The sequence below is a fragment of the Pseudophryne corroboree genome, chromosome 1 (assembly GCF_028390025.1).
Source record: "Pseudophryne corroboree isolate aPseCor3 chromosome 1, aPseCor3.hap2, whole genome shotgun sequence".
Taxonomy (NCBI): domain Eukaryota; kingdom Metazoa; phylum Chordata; class Amphibia; order Anura; family Myobatrachidae; genus Pseudophryne; species Pseudophryne corroboree.
In genome coordinates this window covers 780,176,721-780,197,991 of record NC_086444.1, presented here as the reverse complement: position 1 = coordinate 780,197,991, position 21,271 = coordinate 780,176,721, and the positions used below count along the sequence as shown (strand labels likewise).

The following is a 21,271-nucleotide window of genomic DNA, read 5'->3' as shown; positions in this document are numbered from 1 at the left end:
CTCAGGGCAGAAGTTAGCATGCTGGGTGGCCTTGCCCTGTGCTGGGCGGCCACCAGCATGCTACAGAAGAGATTGCAGATTCTGGGCCTACAGTAATTCAGGGTTGATTGCAAATGCGATTAGAGAAAGATTTTGCTTTTGCGATCAACCCTGAATTAGGCCCTCTGCTTTTTAGCAGAGTCTGCAATCCATGCTGAATAGGTTCCACAGTTGATAGTCAGCAGGAGACCCAGACTTTGACTTGATGAAATTGAGGCACTGTACTGTATGTTCATGAAAAAATGAAATGAGTAGAAGCAGTAGAATCTCAGAAATACAAACACAGTTGGCAGTGAGCAGGAAACCCAGATTTTACCTTGATAGAAAAAGGTATTTTCCGGATTAGATGGAATGTTCCTTAATAGCAGCAATAGAATATCAGAAATACAAGCACAGGCCCTAATTCAGCGTCAGTTGCAGTTTTGCTATTTTAGCAAAACTGCCACTGCTTGCAACTGCATGCTGGGGCCACCCAGCCCACGGCAAGGCTGCCCAACATGTTAATGGTAGACAGCGATGTAATTTCAATTGACTTGTGATCGCATCGCTGATTACGGGATGCCATGCCATGATTAGCACAATTTTAAAAGTCACAGTTACGTGTTTCAATGCCCTCCTCTTTTTCAAGGTGTTGTATATAGAAGAATCTATTTTGCAGCCACTAAGACAAAAGGTCATCAACAAGTGTACAATATTAACAGCCAAGGATTAATGACAAGGGTTGAATGAACTGATTAATTTTTTGATTAATTTAGAATATAAAAAAAAAACAACACAAAAATTACACTGATAAATATTAGGAGGCTGACCTGCTGGCTATACTGAGCCCCATCTGCCGTTCTTCTTAATTGGGTAACATCCCTGTAGTACACAGGTTTCTCAAACTTGGTCCTCAGGACCCCACACGGTTCATGTTTTGCAGGTCACCTGTAGATTTTTAAAATGTGGCAGTAAGTGATATACAGTGCTCTTGCTGAACCAAGTTTGAGAACCACTGCTGTAGTACATTTACTGTATGAGGTCCAGCAAACAGCTTGAGTAATAAAACAATGTTTGTTTTTCCTAAATCTAGTTATCAACTGTTGCAAGATGGAATTGTCCTAACCCTCCCACCCACTCTTATGTTGGATATTAAAAAAGGCATATAGTTTAACAAACCAAGCACTTCAGGAACCAGTGGCGTCACAAGGGGGGTGCAGGGGTTGTGGTCTGCTCCTAGGTGACACCAAAATACCAGCTCTTGCTCAGTGACAGGAGCTAGGTGCTGTACTGTAACATTACATGCAGCACCCAGCTCTTTTCACAGTGTATTAGCCAGCACTACAGCTAACACAGACACTTGGTCAGCCTGCATCTCCGAGACCCACAAGTGTGATGAAAACGGAGTCCGGGGATGCAAAGCCATGTCCCTCTCTGAGGCCATGCACCTCTCATGAAGCCACATAACCTTTTCATACCACTTGCATTTTGTTTCTACAACTCTGCACTGCATGTCTAAAGTGTAAGTGACCACTTTCGTGGTTGAAATGTTTGGTTTGTTTGTGCACCCACAAAACAAACAACCAATAAGCTTAAGGCAGCTAAGAATGTTGTTAATCCTTTCTACAGTTGGAAGATGTCATTCTCCCCATCCGAATCTTCACCCTGATCAGTGTTAATATCATCATCACACAATATTAGCTCATCCCTCCTTGAATCCACCATTACAGAAGTCTCTGTACTGTGAAGTAATTGGCAGGAAAGATCTTCCTCATGGAATTTGTAATTAATTTATATGAACAAATCATTTACCACACTTTGAGGAAGTAGCCACCTACCCCCGATCACTCACAAGTTTCCTGGCGGTGCTCTAGACTCTTTCCGAGTACACACTGGAGGGTGGGAATCTTTTGCAAGCAAATCTACTTTGTACAAAGGGCCTAATTCTGAGTTGATAGCAGCAGCAATTTTGTTAGCAGTTGGGCAAAACCATGTGCACTGCAGGTGGGACAGATATAACATGTGCAGTGAGAGTTAGATTTGGTTGGGTTATATTTTTTCTGTGCAGGGTAAATACTGGCTGCTTTATTTTTACACTGCAATTTAGATTGTAGATTGGACACACCCCACCCAAATCTATCTCTCTCTGCACATGTTATATATGCCTCCCCTGCACTGCACATGGTTTTGCCCAACTGCTAACAAAGTTCCTGCTGCGATCAACTCAGAATTACCCCCAAGGACTCCAATTTTTTCACCCCAGTAGTCAAAGGGACAGTCTGACATGCTAACTTTTACCTTCTCATTAAAATAATACTCCACCATTCTAATGACCTATGGTGGTCATTCCGAGTTGTTTGCTTGCTGCTATTTTTAGCAGAATTGCTAATAGGCTAAAATCCGGCAGTTCTGCGCATGCACCGCAGGGCGCACGCGCTAAGCAATTTTACACAAAACTATACTATTTTACTCACGGGCGAACGTACCTTTCAGTCGCTCTGTTGATCGGAGAATGATTGACAGGAAGTGGGTGTTTCTGGGTGATAACTGAGCGTTTTCTGGGAGTGTGCTAAAAAAACACAGGCGTGCCAGCAGAAAACGCAGGAGTGGCTGGAGAAACGGGGGAGTGGCTGGCTGGACGCTGGGCGTGTTTGTGACATCAAACAGGGACTAAAAGGACTGAGATGATCGCAATCTAGGAGTAGGTCTGGAGCTACTCAGAAACTGCAAGGAAATACTTAATAGCAGAATTGCTAATCTTTCATTAGCAATTGTGCTATGCTAAGATACACTCCCAGAGGGCGGCGGCTTTGTGTTTGCATTTCTGCTAAAAGTAGCTAGCGAGCGAACAACTCGGAATGAGGGCTTATGTCAGATTGAATCATGGTAAAGGTGTCAATAATTTTGGGCAATCCTTTTAATCCTGACTAGATGTCATAATGTTATTTCACTCTGGTGCATTGAGTGGACTCATCCCCATCGCCAGTGGGTCTTTGGAAAAAGGTTAGTTTTTTCTGCAGAAGCACTAAGAGGATAAACTGTGTCATGTGCCACTTGAGCTGACAGCTTGGTCACAAGTAGATCTTTGCATTTCTTAAGATCTGTGTCAGTTGGAAAAAAAGACATTCTGTCAAACTTAAACCTAGGATCACGCATAGTTGCCAAAATGTAGTGATCTGATTGCAAGATGTTGACAACCCATTGGTCCTGGCAAAGTGAATAAAAAACTTGATCTACAAGTCCAACATACTTAGCAAAACTGCTTCATTTCATCTCCTCCTTCTGGTTCTCTAGTTTATTTTCCAGTAGTTTAATTAAGAGATTCACTTGACTGATAGGCTAATTCAGTAAGGATAGCAAATTCTGCTAATCAGCAGAATTTGCTATCCTTTGAATCACATGCTGGGGGCCGCCCATTGCTGGTCAAGGCTGCCCAGCATGCTGACTGGCACCTCCCCCCTTGATGAAGCAGCAATTGTGAGCGCCTCCCAATTTCTTATTCATCGTAAAAAATCTTGATGCCTCCTGCTGGCGCAGCTTAGCTGTGCCTGCAGGAGACCCGGTGCCATCTTACCCATGACGGCAGCTGCGTGTGACTTCATGCAGCTGCCGCGATCATGCCCATAACACGCCCCTGTCTGCGCCGCACCTGCCACTGTTCGTGCCACCCCCCCAACGCTCCATCTCCTTTCTGGAAATGGAGCATTGCTGCCCCCGCCCTGCAACAATCTCTGCCTGAACGGAGCATTGCGGCCCCCTGCAAAAAGTGCGGGCGCATCTGCAGGATAGGCACTGCGCATGTGACCGCAGGACCATCGTAAAAATTCCGGTTGGATCGCGGTTTGCAATCTAACCTTAATTTGCCCCTGAACTCATTTCATTGGTTGCTAGTTAAAATAGGTTCAGTAGCTTGCATAAAATAGAAGGTATTCTCCACTGTACTGGACTAAGAGGGTTATTCAGGTTTGTTAGCAAACCAAAAAAGCACACTAATGGGCAAACTATGTTCCACTGCAGGTGGGGTAGATTTAACATATGCAGAGATATTTAGATTTGGGTAAGTTATATTGTTTCTGCACATGGTAAATACTGTCTGCTTTATATATATTTTTTAAATCATATATTTTATTAAATAAATGTTGATTTAAAGTTGAAAGAAATACGGAGTGAGGAGTAGCAGCAAAAAAAACAGTAAGCATCAAATTCCAATATACAGGTTCCACATACGAATACAAATAAAATCAATAGAGGCTGAATCAGAATAAAACAAATAAGATTATACATCTTTAGAAATAACAGATTCCTTATTCTCACAAACAATTCAACATGTAGATATAGTGAGGTGAGTAAGGAAGATAACAGTTATAGTATGAGAAGTAATGGATGGCAAGGGGGAAAAGAACGGAGTGAGGGAGGGGGAGAAAAGCGAAAAGGGAAGCCCAGCAGTGAGTCGGGAATAACAAATGTCAAAATTGGACACTATATAGGTGACATAGCGAAGATTATAGGAGAACCAGAAGGGGGGTATTATGGTGGGAATACCAGGGAGCCAAACGGAATGGATTTTTTTTACTGTGTTGTTTTGAAGGCATGTGATATATTTCATTTTAGCTATAAACCAAATTCTATTCAGCAGTTCTGTATGGCTGGGAGCCATGGGGTTTTTCCAATTGCAGGCTATTTGGTATTAAGCTGCACCAGAAATGTGGAGGGTCAGCTTGTTAAAATCTTTGGAGATATGTTCTATGGAGGCACAAAGAAGCAAATTGACGGGGTCAATGGGAGTAGTGAAAGCAGTAAGCCGTGAAAGAAGGGAGCCACCTAACTTCCAGAAATGGGAGATTACAGGGCAGGTCCACCAATTATGGTAAAATGTTCCCTGCTGTCCACAAATTCTCCAGCATAAATCAGTAGAGCTAAGGTAAATACGATGGAGACATTCCGGCACCAGATACTATCTTGTATAAACTTTATATGAGTTTTGTCGGATGGACACGCTAATCGAGCATTTTGAAATTGCCATACGAATCGAGTCCCACATTTCTCCATCATAATGTTGGCCAAAATCTGATTCCCAGGCTTGTTCATGTTTTCCAAGAAGAGGGGCATCATGCACTAAAATGGTGTTATAGAGGTGTGAAATAGCCCCTTTATCAGTCGAGTTATAAATACAAAACCTTTCAATTGGAGATGGGATCTGGTGCAGTTGCGCAGGGTGGAGTAAGGAAGTGAAATGACGAAGGTATTGATAATGTACGGAATTGGGTATTCCATATTTTGTATGTAAGTCTGCAAATGATTTAGGGGCAAAGTGTCCTGTAATATGATGAACTCTAGTAACGCCCACAGAAATCCAAGTGAGCATCATTATGGGAGAAAGGCCCGGTGGAAATGCAGGGTTGTTCCATAGGGGAGTGAAGAGGGATGGGGCTGTAGAAAGCTTTAATTTTTTTTAGGGTCTCCCAGACACAAAGTTATTTCAACAGAAGGCAAAGGGGAAGTAAAGTGAGGACAGTATTTATGTGGTAACCATGGGAGGTGTGAAATCAAGGATATGCCTACCAAGTCGCTTTCTTAGCCAACCCATCTTTTGGTGTTTTGTGAAGAGTGCCAGGCAATTAGTTGACTCAATTGGGCAGCGTTGAAATAGCGTTGGAGATTAGGTAGCCTAAGTCCTTCATTCTGGGACCGTCGAAACAGGATATCCCATCGTACCCTCATTTTTTTGTAATTCCAAATAAATTTGCAAAACACACGATTGGAGAGCATTAAGAGTAGACGAAGAGACCAGTATTGGGAGGGTTTGGAAGAGGTACAGTAATTTGGGGAATGTATTCATTTTCAGTGCATTGATACGACCAACCCAAGAGAGAAAATATTATTGCCATTGTTCGATATCTTTGTGAATTGACCTACAAAGAGGAGGGTAATTGGCACGATAAAGAGAGTTATAGGAATTCATAATTTGAACCCCTAGATATTCAAGTGAGCGTTTTGTCCAACTGAAGTCGAAATTTGATTGCAGTAGTTTCTTAGTGTGACCAGGGATATGAATCGGTAAAGCCTCCAATTTCGTGCTATTAATTTTATAACCCGAGAGATTCCCATAGGTAGAAAGTTTGAGAAATAAGTTTGGAAGTGAAATCAGAGGTTTACTCAATGTGAGGAGTATATCAATGGCAAATAAAGGCAGTGTATATTGGGAGCGTTTAATTGGGACCCCAGTGATGTCTGGATTATCACATATACGGCAAGCGACTGGTTCTATCATGAGTGCAAAGATGAGGGGCGATAAAGGGCAGCCTTGCCTGGTTCAGTTTGTGATTGGGAAGGGGTCAGATAGAAGACCGCTGGCCTGGACCATGGCTGAAGGACTATGATATAATGCTTGTATAGCCTGAAGGAATTTCCCATGAAAACCAAATTATTGCAATATTTGGAGCATGAAGGACCAGCAGACCCTATGAAAGGCCTTTCCGCATCCAGAGCAAGCACCAGTGAAGGAAGATGGTTTACATTAATATAATGAACAATGTCAATGGTGCGCCTCGTGTTATCTAGTGCTTGCCTGGATGGGACAAAGCCCACTTGATCAGGGGGGTTCAGGGAGAGGGGAATTGGATTCAGTCTGTTGGCCAGAACCTTAGCAAAAATTTTCAGGTCTGTATTGAGCAGTGAGATGGGACGATAGTAAATAACAAGCTGGGTGTCTTTGTCAGGTTTTGAGATTACCATGATCGTGGCTTTCGTGGTGTGTGGGTGTAACGGGGCACCATTTAGGATTTGGTTGAACATCTTCGATAGGTGAGGAACTAAGGAGGTCTGGAACATTTTATAGTATGACATTGAGAATCCGTCTGGATCTGGTGCCTTTGACGATTTTTGGCAACAATATTTCATCCTCTGTGATAGGCTTGTATAGACCAGAGGAAGTATCCTGGTCTATGCTAGGGAGATTATATGAAGACAAGTATTCTTTGGCCGAAGGGCAACTTGAAGACTTTGAGTTAGGAAGGCCCGAAAGGTTGTAAAGGCGTTTAGTAAGGTTTGAAAAGGGAGTTATTAGTAGTCAGATTGTACTGCAGGGAACCCTTGTCATCTTAAATGACTAAAATAGCCATTAAGGTCCTGCGGGCTTATAGTCTATTACCTAAAAGAGTGTCGGCCTTGTTACTTTTTTTATTAAAGCGTTGTTGAAGCCAGCGGAGAGACTGTTCAGTTTTCTCAGCTGACAAGGCATTCAGAGAGGCCCTAGCAGAGGTGAGTTGGTCGTATAGCACATGAGAGAGTTGTATTTTATGTTGCATTTCAAGCATAGGCGTGCGCAGGACATTTTATTAGGGGGTGCACGATTAGAAGGGCGTGTTTAGCACCGCCTATTGGACATGTCTAACACCACCCAATGGGCGTGTCTAGCACCACCTATCAAGCGTGGCTACCACCACATATTGGCACTCAATGCAAACTAAATAATATAGAGAATTGATGCACACATATATAAAATCTGTTTAATATGTGTTAAATTTGTATATTTTATTACCATAGATTATATCCCAATCTCTCGAAATATATATTGATATTGAATTTGAACTTGTCCTCCTCCAAGAGGAACGGTGTATTCTGTGGCATTGGCACATGATGAGGAGAGAGAGAGCATGGGTAGGAGCATGAGCGGGCATGCACACGGCATGACATCATCACGACACATCCCACAGGTTAGAGGAATTGGGAGTAGGAGTACGTCAGTGATGCTGCACCCATACAAATGAATGACAGCCAGACTGAGCGGAGGGGGTGGCGGGCGCAATGGGCGGGAGAACAGAAATGAGCACACTCGGCGATCGCCGATACTGCAGCAGCAGCAGGTGTGTGTGAGGGGGTGACAGACATTAGGGGGTGCCTGTGCGCACCAGGCACCCCCCCTGCGCACGCCTATGATTTCAAGTCTGTGTACCTCATCTGTTAAGGATGTCAATTTCTGTTTATGTTCCCTATTCCTATAGGAGGCATAACTGATAATATGGCCTTTAATAACAGCTTAGTGTGCCTCCCAAAGCAAAAGGGTGCAGGAGGATTTGTTGACGTTGAGGGAAAAATAGTTCAAAATGGCTGAGTTTATTTAAACTTGTAAATCGAGGAATTTCTAATAAAGTCTAGTTCAGACACCAAAGCAGACGGGAGACCAGAGTGTCAAGGAAGTCAAATGAGGTAGATAGAATAGAATGATCAGACCACGTATAGGGAATTATAGACGAGCTAGAAATTTAGAGGCAAGAGTACAGCAGAAGAACATGTCGATACGACAGTAGGATTGATACGGTATTGAGAAGATAGTATAGTCCCTGGAGGTGAGGTTTAGAGCTCTTCATACATCAAATAATGCTGATTCCATGTTTATTCAGTGAAAGAGATGGAGGATTGGGCTGCGTGTGAGTAAGAGAGTGTGTTTTCTCCTTAGAGGGATCCATAATGGCATTGAAATCTCTACCTACTATTAGATAGCCCTTTCTTCTTTTATTTTTAAAAGGAGTTGAAAAAGGAAACATGACTCGAATTAGGTGCATATATGTTAGCAATGGTGCATTTTAGGTGACCAATCGTTCTCACAAGAACAATGGACTGAGTGGAGAGTGAAAGGGTTTTTACTATTAATCATGATTGTGACCCCGTTGTGTTTGGTATGACTGGAAGAATAAAAAACAGAGAGGAAACGCTTAGAGATGAGAGATGGATGAAAATTGGCTTTAAAGTGAGTTTCTTGAAGTAGGACAATCCCAGCCTTAATATTACGAATAGAACAAAACAAAATGGAGCATTTTTGAGAGGTGTTCTGGCCTTTAACATTCATAGTGGCCATGATAAGAGACATAATTGCAGGGCTAAATGTTGCCGATTTGATGGAAGAGGGCAATAATGTTCCTGGCTTGCGACTGGGAAGGGGGGTAAGGATAGGTTGGAAGAATGAGGTACTGTATAGGGAAAGGGATCTGGGTGGAAGATCCTCATGAACAGCAGAGGAAATCACACTCAGAGCTCAGGACCAATGAGTCCAAAGTGAGATGACTAAGGTATATGACCGTATCACCTCAAGAGGCAATTGGGGCGGGCGAACAATAGAATATTACATCAGATTCCACGGAATTGGAATCTCCGCTCGTTTTCTGGTATTGGTGTTGGCCCTGTTCATGATGGCGGTGATTACTGTCACCAGAGGGGAATTGTGAGGTTGTATGGTATTGACTTTAGACATTCAGATGGAAAGGCCTAGAAAAATACCCCTAGAGGGAGGGACAATTGTTTCTCTAGGGGAGCATCAGTGTGGCGATTGCAATCCAATATAATGTCCCCAACCAACTTCAGAAATGCACTACTTCAGCAAATGTCTGATAAATCAGGTGAATGGATGGCTGCCCAAATAGTATGAATAATCCTTAATACAATACCCTGCTGTACAAGAGAAATAACAATTGACCACTAGAGGGGTGAGTCCAAGTAGGGGAATTATATCACAGTTCAATGTGGAGAAACAATTATATAGCTATCTTGTACCCCAATAAAGGGTTGCATCCTTTCAGGGTGAGTAGTATTGAAAAGGGAACTGATAAGAGCATTGTAGCTCTCAGGTGGCAGGAGACAGCTTGCTAATGGCAAATGGGAGTATGAAGGAGAGTGGATGATGCCTCCTTGCCAGTAACTCACCATTCTGTGCTTGCCAGGCCTTGAGCAACTGTGTAAGACCAGAATTGTGGGGATGGGAAGCCAGGAAAACGGTCCCGTCAGCGGCGGCAGCTTAGTCAGTCATCCAGGCTGGGCCAAGGAGAGCCGCAATTGTCCCCGCCCAAGAGCAGTGATGATGGCCACTGCGTGCAGCGCGGGCAGGCAGTCCCCGTTGTAAAGACATCCACCACCCCAGCGATGAAGAGGCAGCGGGGCAGTCAGAGCGGTAGCGGTGGTGGAGATAATCACCTGGTATAGAGAGCATGGGTGCGACCCGGCTTCTTCACCTCAGGGAGTGTCCCTGTAATAAAGGTCCCAGCTTGGGGGATGTGACAGGCCGCAACCCACTGGCATGCATGGAACAGTTTTCTGGCTCCACAAGTCCCCCTCTAGACTCGGGGCGATCAGGCCAGGAAAGTGAAGGTTCTTAGGGGACCAAGGCGGCCCAATGGCAGGGTGCAGAATTAATAGGAGAGAGTGCCAGGCAGGAGCTCCTCTAGAACGCATCTTCCCTCTTGCTAGTCAGGCCATGCCCCCTAACTGGTATTGTTTTTAATGATTGAAAATTAACTCTATAGCTGGGAGGGCTGAGTCAACTTCCGGTAGCACTCCAGAGAGAACTTACAGATTATAAAGGAGATGCAGGTCCTGTAAAGGAGAGTCAAGATGGCCACCGCTCCCTTATTTACCCTTCTGAGAGGCAGCTGCCTGGTGCATCACAGCTCCCTGCACCCAGCTGGGCTGAATAGAGAAGGTGCGCCCAGTGCACAGCTCTAGCGGGGGACCTCCATCCGCTTCCAGCGCTCCTTAGAACGCAAAGCCACCGCTCAAAACAACAACCTCCGTCCTGGTGCCCGTTGGCGGGTGCAGCGGGAACTCTAGTCCCCGGTCCCGGAGGTGCAGGCAGGCTGTAATCCGCGGGACCTCGGAAGTGCTCTCCCCGATTCCGTGGACCTGATGCACCTGCACCGGGTCCTTCTTGGCAGGCTAGTTGCTGCGGGAGGTAAGTGGGGAGAGGGTTTTAAGGGCTCTCTGGCAGGTATAATAACTCCGTAGTCCCGGAGCACAAACAGGGCACGTCCAGCTAGTATAGCGTTCGAGCCACACCACTGGCTGCTTTATTTTTACACTGTAATTTAGATTTGAGTTTGAATACACCCCACCCAAATCTAACTCTCTGCACAGGTTACATATGACTCACCTGCAATGCAACATGGTTTGATAAAAGTGTTGACGGTGGAGATTGCATGTGCTGGAATTTAGCTTAGAGCTGGGTACTAGCTGATGGTGGACTGCATGGTATTATTTTACAGAATTTTTTTATATTTTTCCAAAAACTGCATTAACTCACTCCAAATGACTTAACAGGCAGGAGATTCCTAGATGGTTATCTTTACTACCACTACTTACTGAGGCTTCACAAGCAGTACAAATGGCGTGACCATTGTTGTAAGGATTGCTGCAAAAATATTTCCACACATAAGAGAGGTACTGTAGCTTTTTTTGGTCTTGTGCCCTGGCATGCCAATGGTCTTCTTTTTATATCACATGCAAGAACAGCTGCCACTGGTGGCTGACTTACACAATCCACACCCTTAGCAACATTTTCACCAGTGTCAGATGCACACATATCCCCCTCATCTCGTTGCATATCCACAGTAGCCAGGGCCGGAGCTTCCACTAGGCAGCTTTAGGCAGCTGCCTAGGGGCGCCGGGACCTGAGGGGGCGGCCTGCTACAGCTGCCTAAAAAAGGTAGCATAGTCCTACCTTTCACAGCCACTGCAATCCCCCAGAACTCATATATTACAGTAGCCGCGACTGCTAAGCTCCCGTATTGCAGCCTCCAGCTCCACCTCCACCCGGCACAGGCAGTAACTTTGACAGCTCCTGGAGTCCTGGCTGGGGGTGACATGGAGCACTGCTCTTCATTCCAAGCTCTTTCACAGACTACTCAGTTCCAACTCTGCACTGCAGCCTGCAGGTAAGGTGGCTGCACAGTGCACTCTCTGCATTGATAAGGAAAGAGAGTGACAGCAGCGGTGTGGTGGTGGTGGTGGTGGTGGGGGGAGGGAGATAAGGAACAGGCATGCACACAGTCTGGGGGGATGAGCAGCAGCATGCACACAGATTTTGGGGGGATAGAACAGCAGATTTTTAACAGAGTACGGGAAGGGGGTGAAAGCAGCATGCCTTTCATCTGAAGGGTGGGTAGGGGCAGAAGGCAGAAGTTTTGCCTAGGGTGCCGAGAAACCTTGCACCGGCCCTGACAGTAGCATTCTCAATTTGTGTGTCACTATTTTTACTAGTACTGCTTATCTCCACATGTTCAGAGGGTGCAGAAATGATGAAAGGAGGCTTCTCTATGCATACAGTGTCAGAAATTGCAGTGTCACACATAGCCAATGTGGATATCCCTAAATTCTCTGCATGGATTTGTGAATACAGTATATGCTTCTTTTTGGGGAAACTGATTAGTCTGTTTTAAAAGTGACACCACTACTAGACTAAGAGCAAGAAGGCATTGCATCATCAGAAGAACATGTCAGACTCTTTGGCCCTGGCTTCGGCAATAGGCATTCTAGAGCATGAAATAGCAGAAGCACTAGCAGGACCACCACTCCCAAACAAAGGCCATGGCCTGAGCCATTCCTTACCACAGCATATGGTGTATGGCATGTTGGCAATTTTACATTTTTGTGTTCCCTTTAGTGTTGATGTTTTCTTTAACATTGAGAAATATTGTTTCAATTTCAAGTCCGCTCTCTTATGCTTTCAGCTTCCTGGACCACCTTTAGTAGATGCTGAAATATTATCATCATCACTGGCAGCAGTCACAGCACTAGTACTGGGTTGCTGTTCCTGCTCCTCTATCGATCCATATCAACTCACAGCACTATTAGTGAGAAACGATGGCACCTACTGAATGTTATTTTTTTTTTTAACAGTGCCTGAACCAATCCTGAGCACACACACTTTTTTTTAATCATGCAGTAAGTGATGGATTGGTGGCACCTACTTTTTTTAAATACAATGCCTGAACAACAACACACAGGTTTTTGTTTTTTATAATGATGATTACAGTCACAGTGCTGCAGTCCACAACCTCTCACTGATGACACTGAGTCTGAGACGAGTGTGACAGTAATATCTCACTGTCATTAATAACAGTCACTATAGTTCTTAATTTTTTCACAGTAGCCCTTAATGATAGTTTTGCAGCCCACAGCCCTTCGCTGATGATACAGAATCTGAGGGTGACAATGTATCCCACTTTCCTTAGTCAATGTAGCTCTTCTTAATATTATTATAATTATTATTATTATTATTAGCACTAGTCACAGTAGCCCTTAATGAGAGTGTTGCACCCCACAGCCCTTCACCGATGACACAGTCTGAGGGTGACACTGTATTATCCTGTCCTTAATCACATTAGCTCTTCTTTATATTATTATTATTATTATTATTATTATTATTATTATTACTACTACTATAAGTAATAGTCACAGTAGCCCACAGTTGCACCTTTTTTTCAGATCCGAGCTTGGCGGGAAATTCTGAGTCAGGACTCGAATGTACTCAGATACTGGAAGTTTGCGTAGTTTCAGTTTCCAAGGAAACCAAACTGCACATCTGTAGAATGTGTATACTACTGTTTGTTCTTAAGAAAATGATATAAAACTGTATATTTAAGAGAAATATATACTATGGGCCTAATTTAGGCTTGAATTTAACTCCAACTTGCAGTCACGGTAATCCATTTTCTTTATCATACCTCATAACATTCCAGCTTTGAGATTTGGGACACGTTCAGTGAGGGCAAGTTCACATCAAGAAAGGAGGTGGTCACATCATTATGGGACTAAACATTTCCAAACAGTGTATCCTCCTCCCTTTAGAAAACACCCTTGCATTTTGCACACACCAGTGTAAAGTAGAAGTGAGCAGAACCTACCTCATAACATTCCCAGCACTCAGGACAAACACCTGTCAGTACAGAAGAAGGATAGTTTCTCAGTATTGGGGAAATCCCCTCTACATCAGTTATGTCACATCTCCAGTGGACATATACACTTACGTGAACTCATCCTTGCTGAACTCAACTTACAAATGCCTACAGTACTCCTATTTGCTCCTCTTCAAGGTGATACAGGTCTACAGTAGGCACAAATATAGACGAGGACATTTATTGGTGCACATGTAAAATATGGAAATTGGCATACGCTCAATTCTAAATTATGGGTGGGATGTACTAACGGCAGACTGTGGTCAAACCTCTCAAAACTGCAGTTTTAAGAGCTTTGACTGCATTTTACTCTACGTATGAAGCTCTGGAAAGCAAAACTTTACAGAAACTGTACACAATGGGGCTGATTTAGACCTGATCGCAGCTGTGCCTTTTCACACAGCGGGCGATCAGGTCTGAACTGCGCATGCGTATGCACCGCAATGCGCAGGCACGACGGGATGGTGCGAAAAAAGCGACCGCACGGTGACTGACAGGAAGAGTCCGTAAATATAGTAATATATACAAAGACTTCCAAATGTGCACCCAGTTTCAGAGATGTTTGGCAAAAGCAATATTTCAATGCTATCTTTCTTCCCCTTAATGGGAAATTTATCAATGCTTGGTGAGATGTGAAATTACCAACTAATCAGCTCCTGTTATTTTTCAAGCACAGCCTGTATAATGATAGAAGCAGATTGTTAAGTACTTTATCTCTCTCAAAAACTAGACATATTTGCCCCTCAGTCAGGAACACTTTTAACCAATTTAAATGTCAAGCACATTGATACATGCCACAAGTGCAGAGCCGGCCCTAATCAATATGATGCCCTTGGCAACATTTTGGCCGGTGCCCCCTAGCACCGCCGATAGTTCTGCCTCTGACCCTGCACTCCTTTCCCAGCACCATCACCCCTCACCCATAGCAGTTCTCATTTTGGTGTTCGTATCCCCTATATTTTAAATAGGAACAGTGCACACATTCGAAGCGCAGCCCCAAAAGTGGCATGTTCTTGCTGTGAAGAGGCACAGCCAGATAGTATCCCCAATTCAAATTACGCCACACAATAGTGCAACTTTAGTCACATTATATTATGCAATAGTGTCCCTTATTCACAGTAGTACCACTTTACCTTATATACATACACCACTCCTCACAGTAGTGCCCCTTATTCTCATTACACCACACCATATTGCTCTTTATTTACATTAAACCAAACAGTAGTGCCCATTCTATACGTAATGTATACACAGTACAGCACCTTATACACATAATGCCACACATTAGTAATGCCTTTATACAAACATAATTCACCATACACATGATACACATTATTAATATCCTTACAAACATAATGCACCTTACACATTATGCCAACCTTTATCAATGCCTTTATACATATGATGCACATTACTAATGCCCTTATACACATAATGTTCCTTACACATATGTCGCACATTATTAATGCATTTATACATGACCACATAATGCCCACACATATTCTGGACACTATTACACAACCAATCCACCCACACACAGCACTCACATGGCTGCTAACACTGTGACCTCTGCTTGGATACAGATGTGTCCTTATACATCTTGCCTCAATACACCATGCAGCAGGAGATGCCTGGCGTGAGTCAGTAGGCAGCTCCCGGCCAGCTCTGCTAATGTTGGGCGCCTTTTTTGCAGTCTTATATGCATTGCTATGTGACTAGGACACACAAGCAGCTTCTGCTGATTGAAATGGTATGTGGTATGCCTATATTCTGTGTGTCAATGCGCCAGTATCTGCATACGAAATGCTACTTTAGTGATTTCCAGGAATACACCGTAATGTAACATTTCGTATGCAGATATAGCCTCAGTGACACAAAGATATAGGCATGCTGCATATTATTTAATTCAGCAGAAGCTGCTTGAGCCCCTAGACATTCCAAATGCCCTAGGCATTTGCCTAGTTTGTCTATGCCTAGGGCCAGCTCTGCACAAGTGTTTCGTGCAAAATTACTTTCTCTGACACAAAAGGTGCAAAAACAAGTGTAAAGATATCAAGTATCACCATATTGTTTGCAAAATCAATCATTCTTTTAGCATATAAAGTTAAGCATAATGTTTACTTGAAAGCTGAACTGAAGCATATGCCACAGCCAAACAAGGTGTTTAAACATGTTGGTTAAGCACTCTCTTTGGCACTATGCACATAATCCTGGGAGTATTGTTTTACAGCAGCTGCTGGATCTGGGAACTCTTATAACTTAAAATACTTTCATATGAGAGACTCTTTTAAGAAGTTAATAGCTAATAATGCATTCTTTAATTAAAGTAGTTATTCACTGCTGCTTAGCCAAACTATTTGTTATTCTGAACCAGAAATGACTCATTGGAAAAATCGCTAGTTTAAACAGGATCCCAAAACCTTGAATGATGTCTAAATTCTGCATAATACAGCACTAGGATGAAAACATATGCGGAATGTGGCATAGGGAGTTGTAGTTAAGATACTGGATCAGAGCAGTTCTTGTTTCCTGAAAATAACAAGATAGAACAGTGTCTCCTAGTGGTTCTGTTTCACGAACCCAAAACCTTGACATGTTTGTTTACGAAGTAGAGGTTCTGGGGCAAATGCTTCTATGAGCTCCTCTCTGTTACATAATATACATGTTGGTGTACAATATTACCATTGGAATACTGCATAACATTAGCTATATACCTGAAAAAAACATACCGTAGTTAATATGTGAAATGTTCCTGACCAGTGGCACAATGCAACTGAGGCCAGGGCTTCATGGATATCACATTTAGATAGTTTGATAATTATAGTTATATTTAAAAAGCAAAGAGAGGCATTCATTATACACTGACAATAACAGGGTTTGCATTTTTATTTTTTTCTGTACACCACATATCTGTAAACATTTAAAGGTCAATTGTTAGATAGAGCTTAGGACTCCAAACGTTGAATGCTCAAAGTTTCTATACTTACAGCCTCCAGAGATGTGGATCCAGCCCTATAGGGATTTTTATCCCATTTATTTCATTCATCACTATATAGCACAAGAGACCCAGAATTTTCTGATAAAAGAGATCAAGTCACATATGTAGCAGCATGCCTCATGCTATTTTCATTCAATTATACAGTATATGGGTCTATTATTTGTCTGTGATATCAATTTTTCTTCTCTTGTATTTGTTGAATAGGATTATCAAAGCTAAGATTGATTTCTCATTTGGGTTTCCACAGAGAAGTCAATGATTTTTCTCGTGATCTTAGTTTTCATATAATATCACTTCCTCATACTAATGGGGAATGTGATCTGCTGCCTATTTATCAAACTTCTCAGTATGTATGTCCCATATTTCACCCAACATTGCACCTCCTATCCTTGGGACTCCTTGTTGGAAACAGGGGACTGCATCCTTTCAACCTAGATACCTCCATAAAAGCACTTTTGTTGCCAGCAATTATTTCTGTATAATGTAAAATGCAGCTACAGTGATTACAAAGAGCTGAAATAACAACAACCCTTATTCTACCATTTTCTCCAGTTTTTGTTTGTGAATGGCTGCAAACTGATATTTGTTTTGTGTTCTTGTTTACAGCATACGCACGGTGCTGCAATTCTAACAGCCTCCTGTTGTTGATTATTCTGAGCCTGAAATTAAGAAAGAATTGGACGCTTTTTAACATTTATTCATTGTTCTTGCTCAACAATTTTTTTTAAAGATATTAAAAGCCATGTGTGTTAACTGAATTTTGATAGTAAGATGTGAATTGCAGTGTTTTGGACACAATCACTACAATTTCAGTTTAACATTTACAGTCTTTAACAAAGATATATTACATTTAAGTGTTTAATTTATGTTCTTAAAGCCTAACAGAAGTGCCATGATGCTGACAGTCCACATACAGTACTTAATGTAAACAAATGTACGCTTTCTGGCAGTATCTACTTCACTACGCTTTGCATCATAGAAATGTTTCCTGCAGCAATCGTTCACTACAATGCTTGTTACAGTACAGGTTGAGTATCCCTTATCCAAAATGCTTGGGACCAGAAGTATTTTGGATATCGGATTTTTCCGTATTTTGGAATAATTGCATACCATAATGAGATATCATGGCGATGGGACCTAAGTCTAAGCACAGAAAACATTTATGTTTCATATACACCTTATACACACAGCCTGAAGGTCATTTTAGCCAATATTTTTAATAACTTTGTGCATTAAACAATGTGTGTGTACATTCACACAATTCATTTATGTTTCTTATACACCTTATACACACAGCCTAAAGGTCATTTAATACAATATTTTTTAATAACTTTGTGTATTAAACAAAGTTTGTGTACATTGAGCCATCAGAAAACAAAGATTTCACTATCTCACTCTCACGCAAAAACTTCCGTATTTCGGAATATTCTGTATTTCGGAATATTTGGATATGGGATACTCAACCTGTATAATGAAGTTCTATAGGAGCACTCATTAAATATTCATAGAATATAATACTGCAGGAAGAATACCGTATGCTAAACTCTGTAGACAGGACACAGAACATGGCTTTATCTACAATATTTGCCTGGTATTGTTTTCCAATGTCCATGGATAAAAGCTGTTTATTGTGTATACATTTATACTGACTTTTATCATTTTCAGCATGAAAATAAATTGTTAGAAACTTCCTAGGTGCCACCAGATAAGAGCTATCATGATCCTGTAACTAATGTCCTTCATTATTAGATTCAGCATCAGAAAATGACTCTCTTGCAGATTAACATATTTTTCAGTATTGGAAGAAATTTCAGTGCTCTGACGTTGGCTTAAACTCAGCTTTATGTGTTTACTGTTCATAGCTATTGATAATCTGGTACAAAGGGGCAGATGTATTAAGCCTGAATAAGTGATAAAGCAGTGATAAGTGCAAGGTGATAACGCAACAGCCAATCAGCTCATAACTGTAAATGTACATATTGGAGCTGATTGGCTGGTGCGTTATCACCTTGTGCTTATCACTGCTTTATCACTTCTCCAGGGTTAATAAATCTGCCCAAAATTCTTTAAACTGGTTTTGTGATAAATGTAAAATGATCTATATAGTGTATTGTAACTACAGTATACTATTTTATATTTGCTGCATTCTAACTATGTGATCACAACAATGGGATTCCACTATCATACATTTCGTTTATGTAGGTGCATAATTAGTTACATTTCTATAAAAAAAAGTATTCTGATTAAATGTAATTATTGCAGTTATTAGTTTTATTACAAAACTTTGTTTAGAAAAATGTAACTTCTAAAATATCTATAAGAATCCTTGATTTTAGTCAAATGTTAACGCTTTCTCGTTTCTGCTCTAAAATCAGCAATAAAGACTTTAATACACTACTAGAGTAGTGAGCTGATCTTTATTTTATATTTGAGAGGTTACAGTAAATTTCATCATGATAACATTGTAAAATGGCAACAAACAGATGCAAATATAGATCTAGGCATGAACAGATTTCTACTTACTGTATGTTGTTAACACACACTATGAATTGAGCTATACTAGTATGAAGGGAAGAGAAAGCTAGGTTAAGTGCAAACAGCACAATTGTCATTAAAAGCCACTCGATATTATTGTTTGGGGGCTTCATATTCACATACACATGGCAAGCCCCATGTACCAGGGGCGCTTTAAAAGAGGAAGAGGCCCGGGTGCAGCCTCCTCCGTTTGGGCCCCCTCCTCTCTGCTGGCAGCGCTGAGAGTCTGAACACTAGAGCGCTCAGACTCTACTGCGCATGCGCAGATCTCCGGGAAAATGGCGCGGGGGGCATTTTCCCTGAGATTTCTCTACTGCGCATGCACAGAACTCCATGAAAATGGCCGCTGGGCCATTTTCACAGAGTATTAATACCGCCGTGGATGTCACCGCGGGACTCCGGAGGGGTCAGTATTTAGAAAATGGGTGCAGCGTGTGCGGTGAGGGCCCCCTCTGGACTCACACCGCACACACTGCACCCGTTATAGAAACGCCAGTGCCATGTACAGTATCTGTCTGCACATTGCACACCATTGGAGTAAATGTACTCAAAATATTGTTGCTTTGTCCGCTTGCCCACTTGCCAAAAGCAATACAGTATTATACTGTAAATAAAGAGCTAGGACCTGATTCTGAGGGGAAAGGAAGGGGACTGTTAAAGCAAAAAAGAACAAGTAAAGGTGTGTACACACGGGGGGGGGTAATTCTGAGTTGATCGCAGCAGGAAGTTTTTTTAGCAATTGGGCAGAACCATGTGCACTGCAGGGGGGGGGGGAGATATAACATGTGCAGAGAGAGTTAGATTTGGGTGGGTTATTTTGTTTCTGTGCAGGGTAAATACTGGCTGCTTTATTTTTACACTGCAATTTAGATTTCAGTTTGAATACACCCCACCCAAATCTAACTCTCTCTGCACATATTATATCTGCCCCCACTGCAGTGCACATGGTTTTGCCCAACTGCTAACAAAATTGCTGCTGCGATCAACATTGCGATATGCACTTAAGTTTCCTTACGATTTTGACTATATAGTCAAAATCGTAAGGAAAGTTAGTGCATATTGCACAGTGTGTACATAGCTTGCGAAGCCAATGCGCGGTCCCGCGGGATAGACATCACAAGAAAAAATAGACTCTGCAGGCAGCCCATCATTGACTATAATGGCGGGGCCGGCCTCCAGCCCCGTCGAGTAGTCAATGTCGGGCTTACGTTGCATTGCACTGTGTGTACATGGCTTAACTTTGCATCTTGTCAAAACCATGTTGCACTGCAGGCAGGTCACACTTAAAATGTGCAGAGAGATTTTGATTTGTACGGGTTGTGTCCAAACTCAAGTCTTAATTGCAGTGTAAAAGTAAAGCAGGCCACCATTTGTAGGATACTGTCAGTGGCGCAAGTTCGTCCCAGTCGCCTGGAGGCATGATCAATTTTTGGTGCCCCCCTACATATGCTCACACACATACCATATGAAACTATCCGGCACTCAGGGTGAACAGTAGCAGCGTGCTCAGGTACCTTTCCCAATAGTAATATAGAACAGATACACATACAAAGTGGACACACTCCAAGTCAGTCATTACAATAAAACACACATCAGAATACTTTTATAGTACACCTACAGTGCTCCCTCACCCTCCAGCGGGTCTCGATGGAGATGCTTTGGCGCAGCGGTGTGCCGATATATATAAAAGAACACAAACACCTCATTCCCTTAAAAACACACACACGCCTCTTTCACTTAAAAACACACACATGCCTCTCACTCATGGCTCCCCTCCAAATATTTATAAGGTAGCGTATACTCAGACCAGGTGTGTGCTCTGTACACAGGGGGCCATTCTGACCCGATCGCAAGCTGCAGTTTTTTGCAGCGTAGCAAACAGGTCAGAACCGCGCATGCGCCGGCGCCACAGTACGCCGGTGCATGGCCGCCCGTCGCTGCGCTACGATCGCCTCTGCCTGATTGACAGGCAGAGGCGGGCAATGGGCGGGAGGGGGCA

General features: G+C 42.6%; 1 protein-coding gene across 1 annotated transcript in view; it reads left to right on the top strand.

Annotated features, from left to right (window-relative positions):
• Positions 1-18,645, top strand: part of LOC134910183 (alcohol dehydrogenase 1-like) — a 209,285-nt gene extending 190,640 nt beyond the window's left edge. Inside the window, exon 9 of the mRNA XM_063917926.1 lies at positions 17,344-18,645. Within this exon, the coding sequence (XP_063773996.1) occupies positions 17,344-17,368 (25 nt within the window). The 3' untranslated portion in view covers positions 17,369-18,645. The remainder of the gene's footprint in view (positions 1-17,343) is intronic.
• The last annotated feature ends 2,626 nt before the right edge of the window (positions 18,646-21,271 follow it).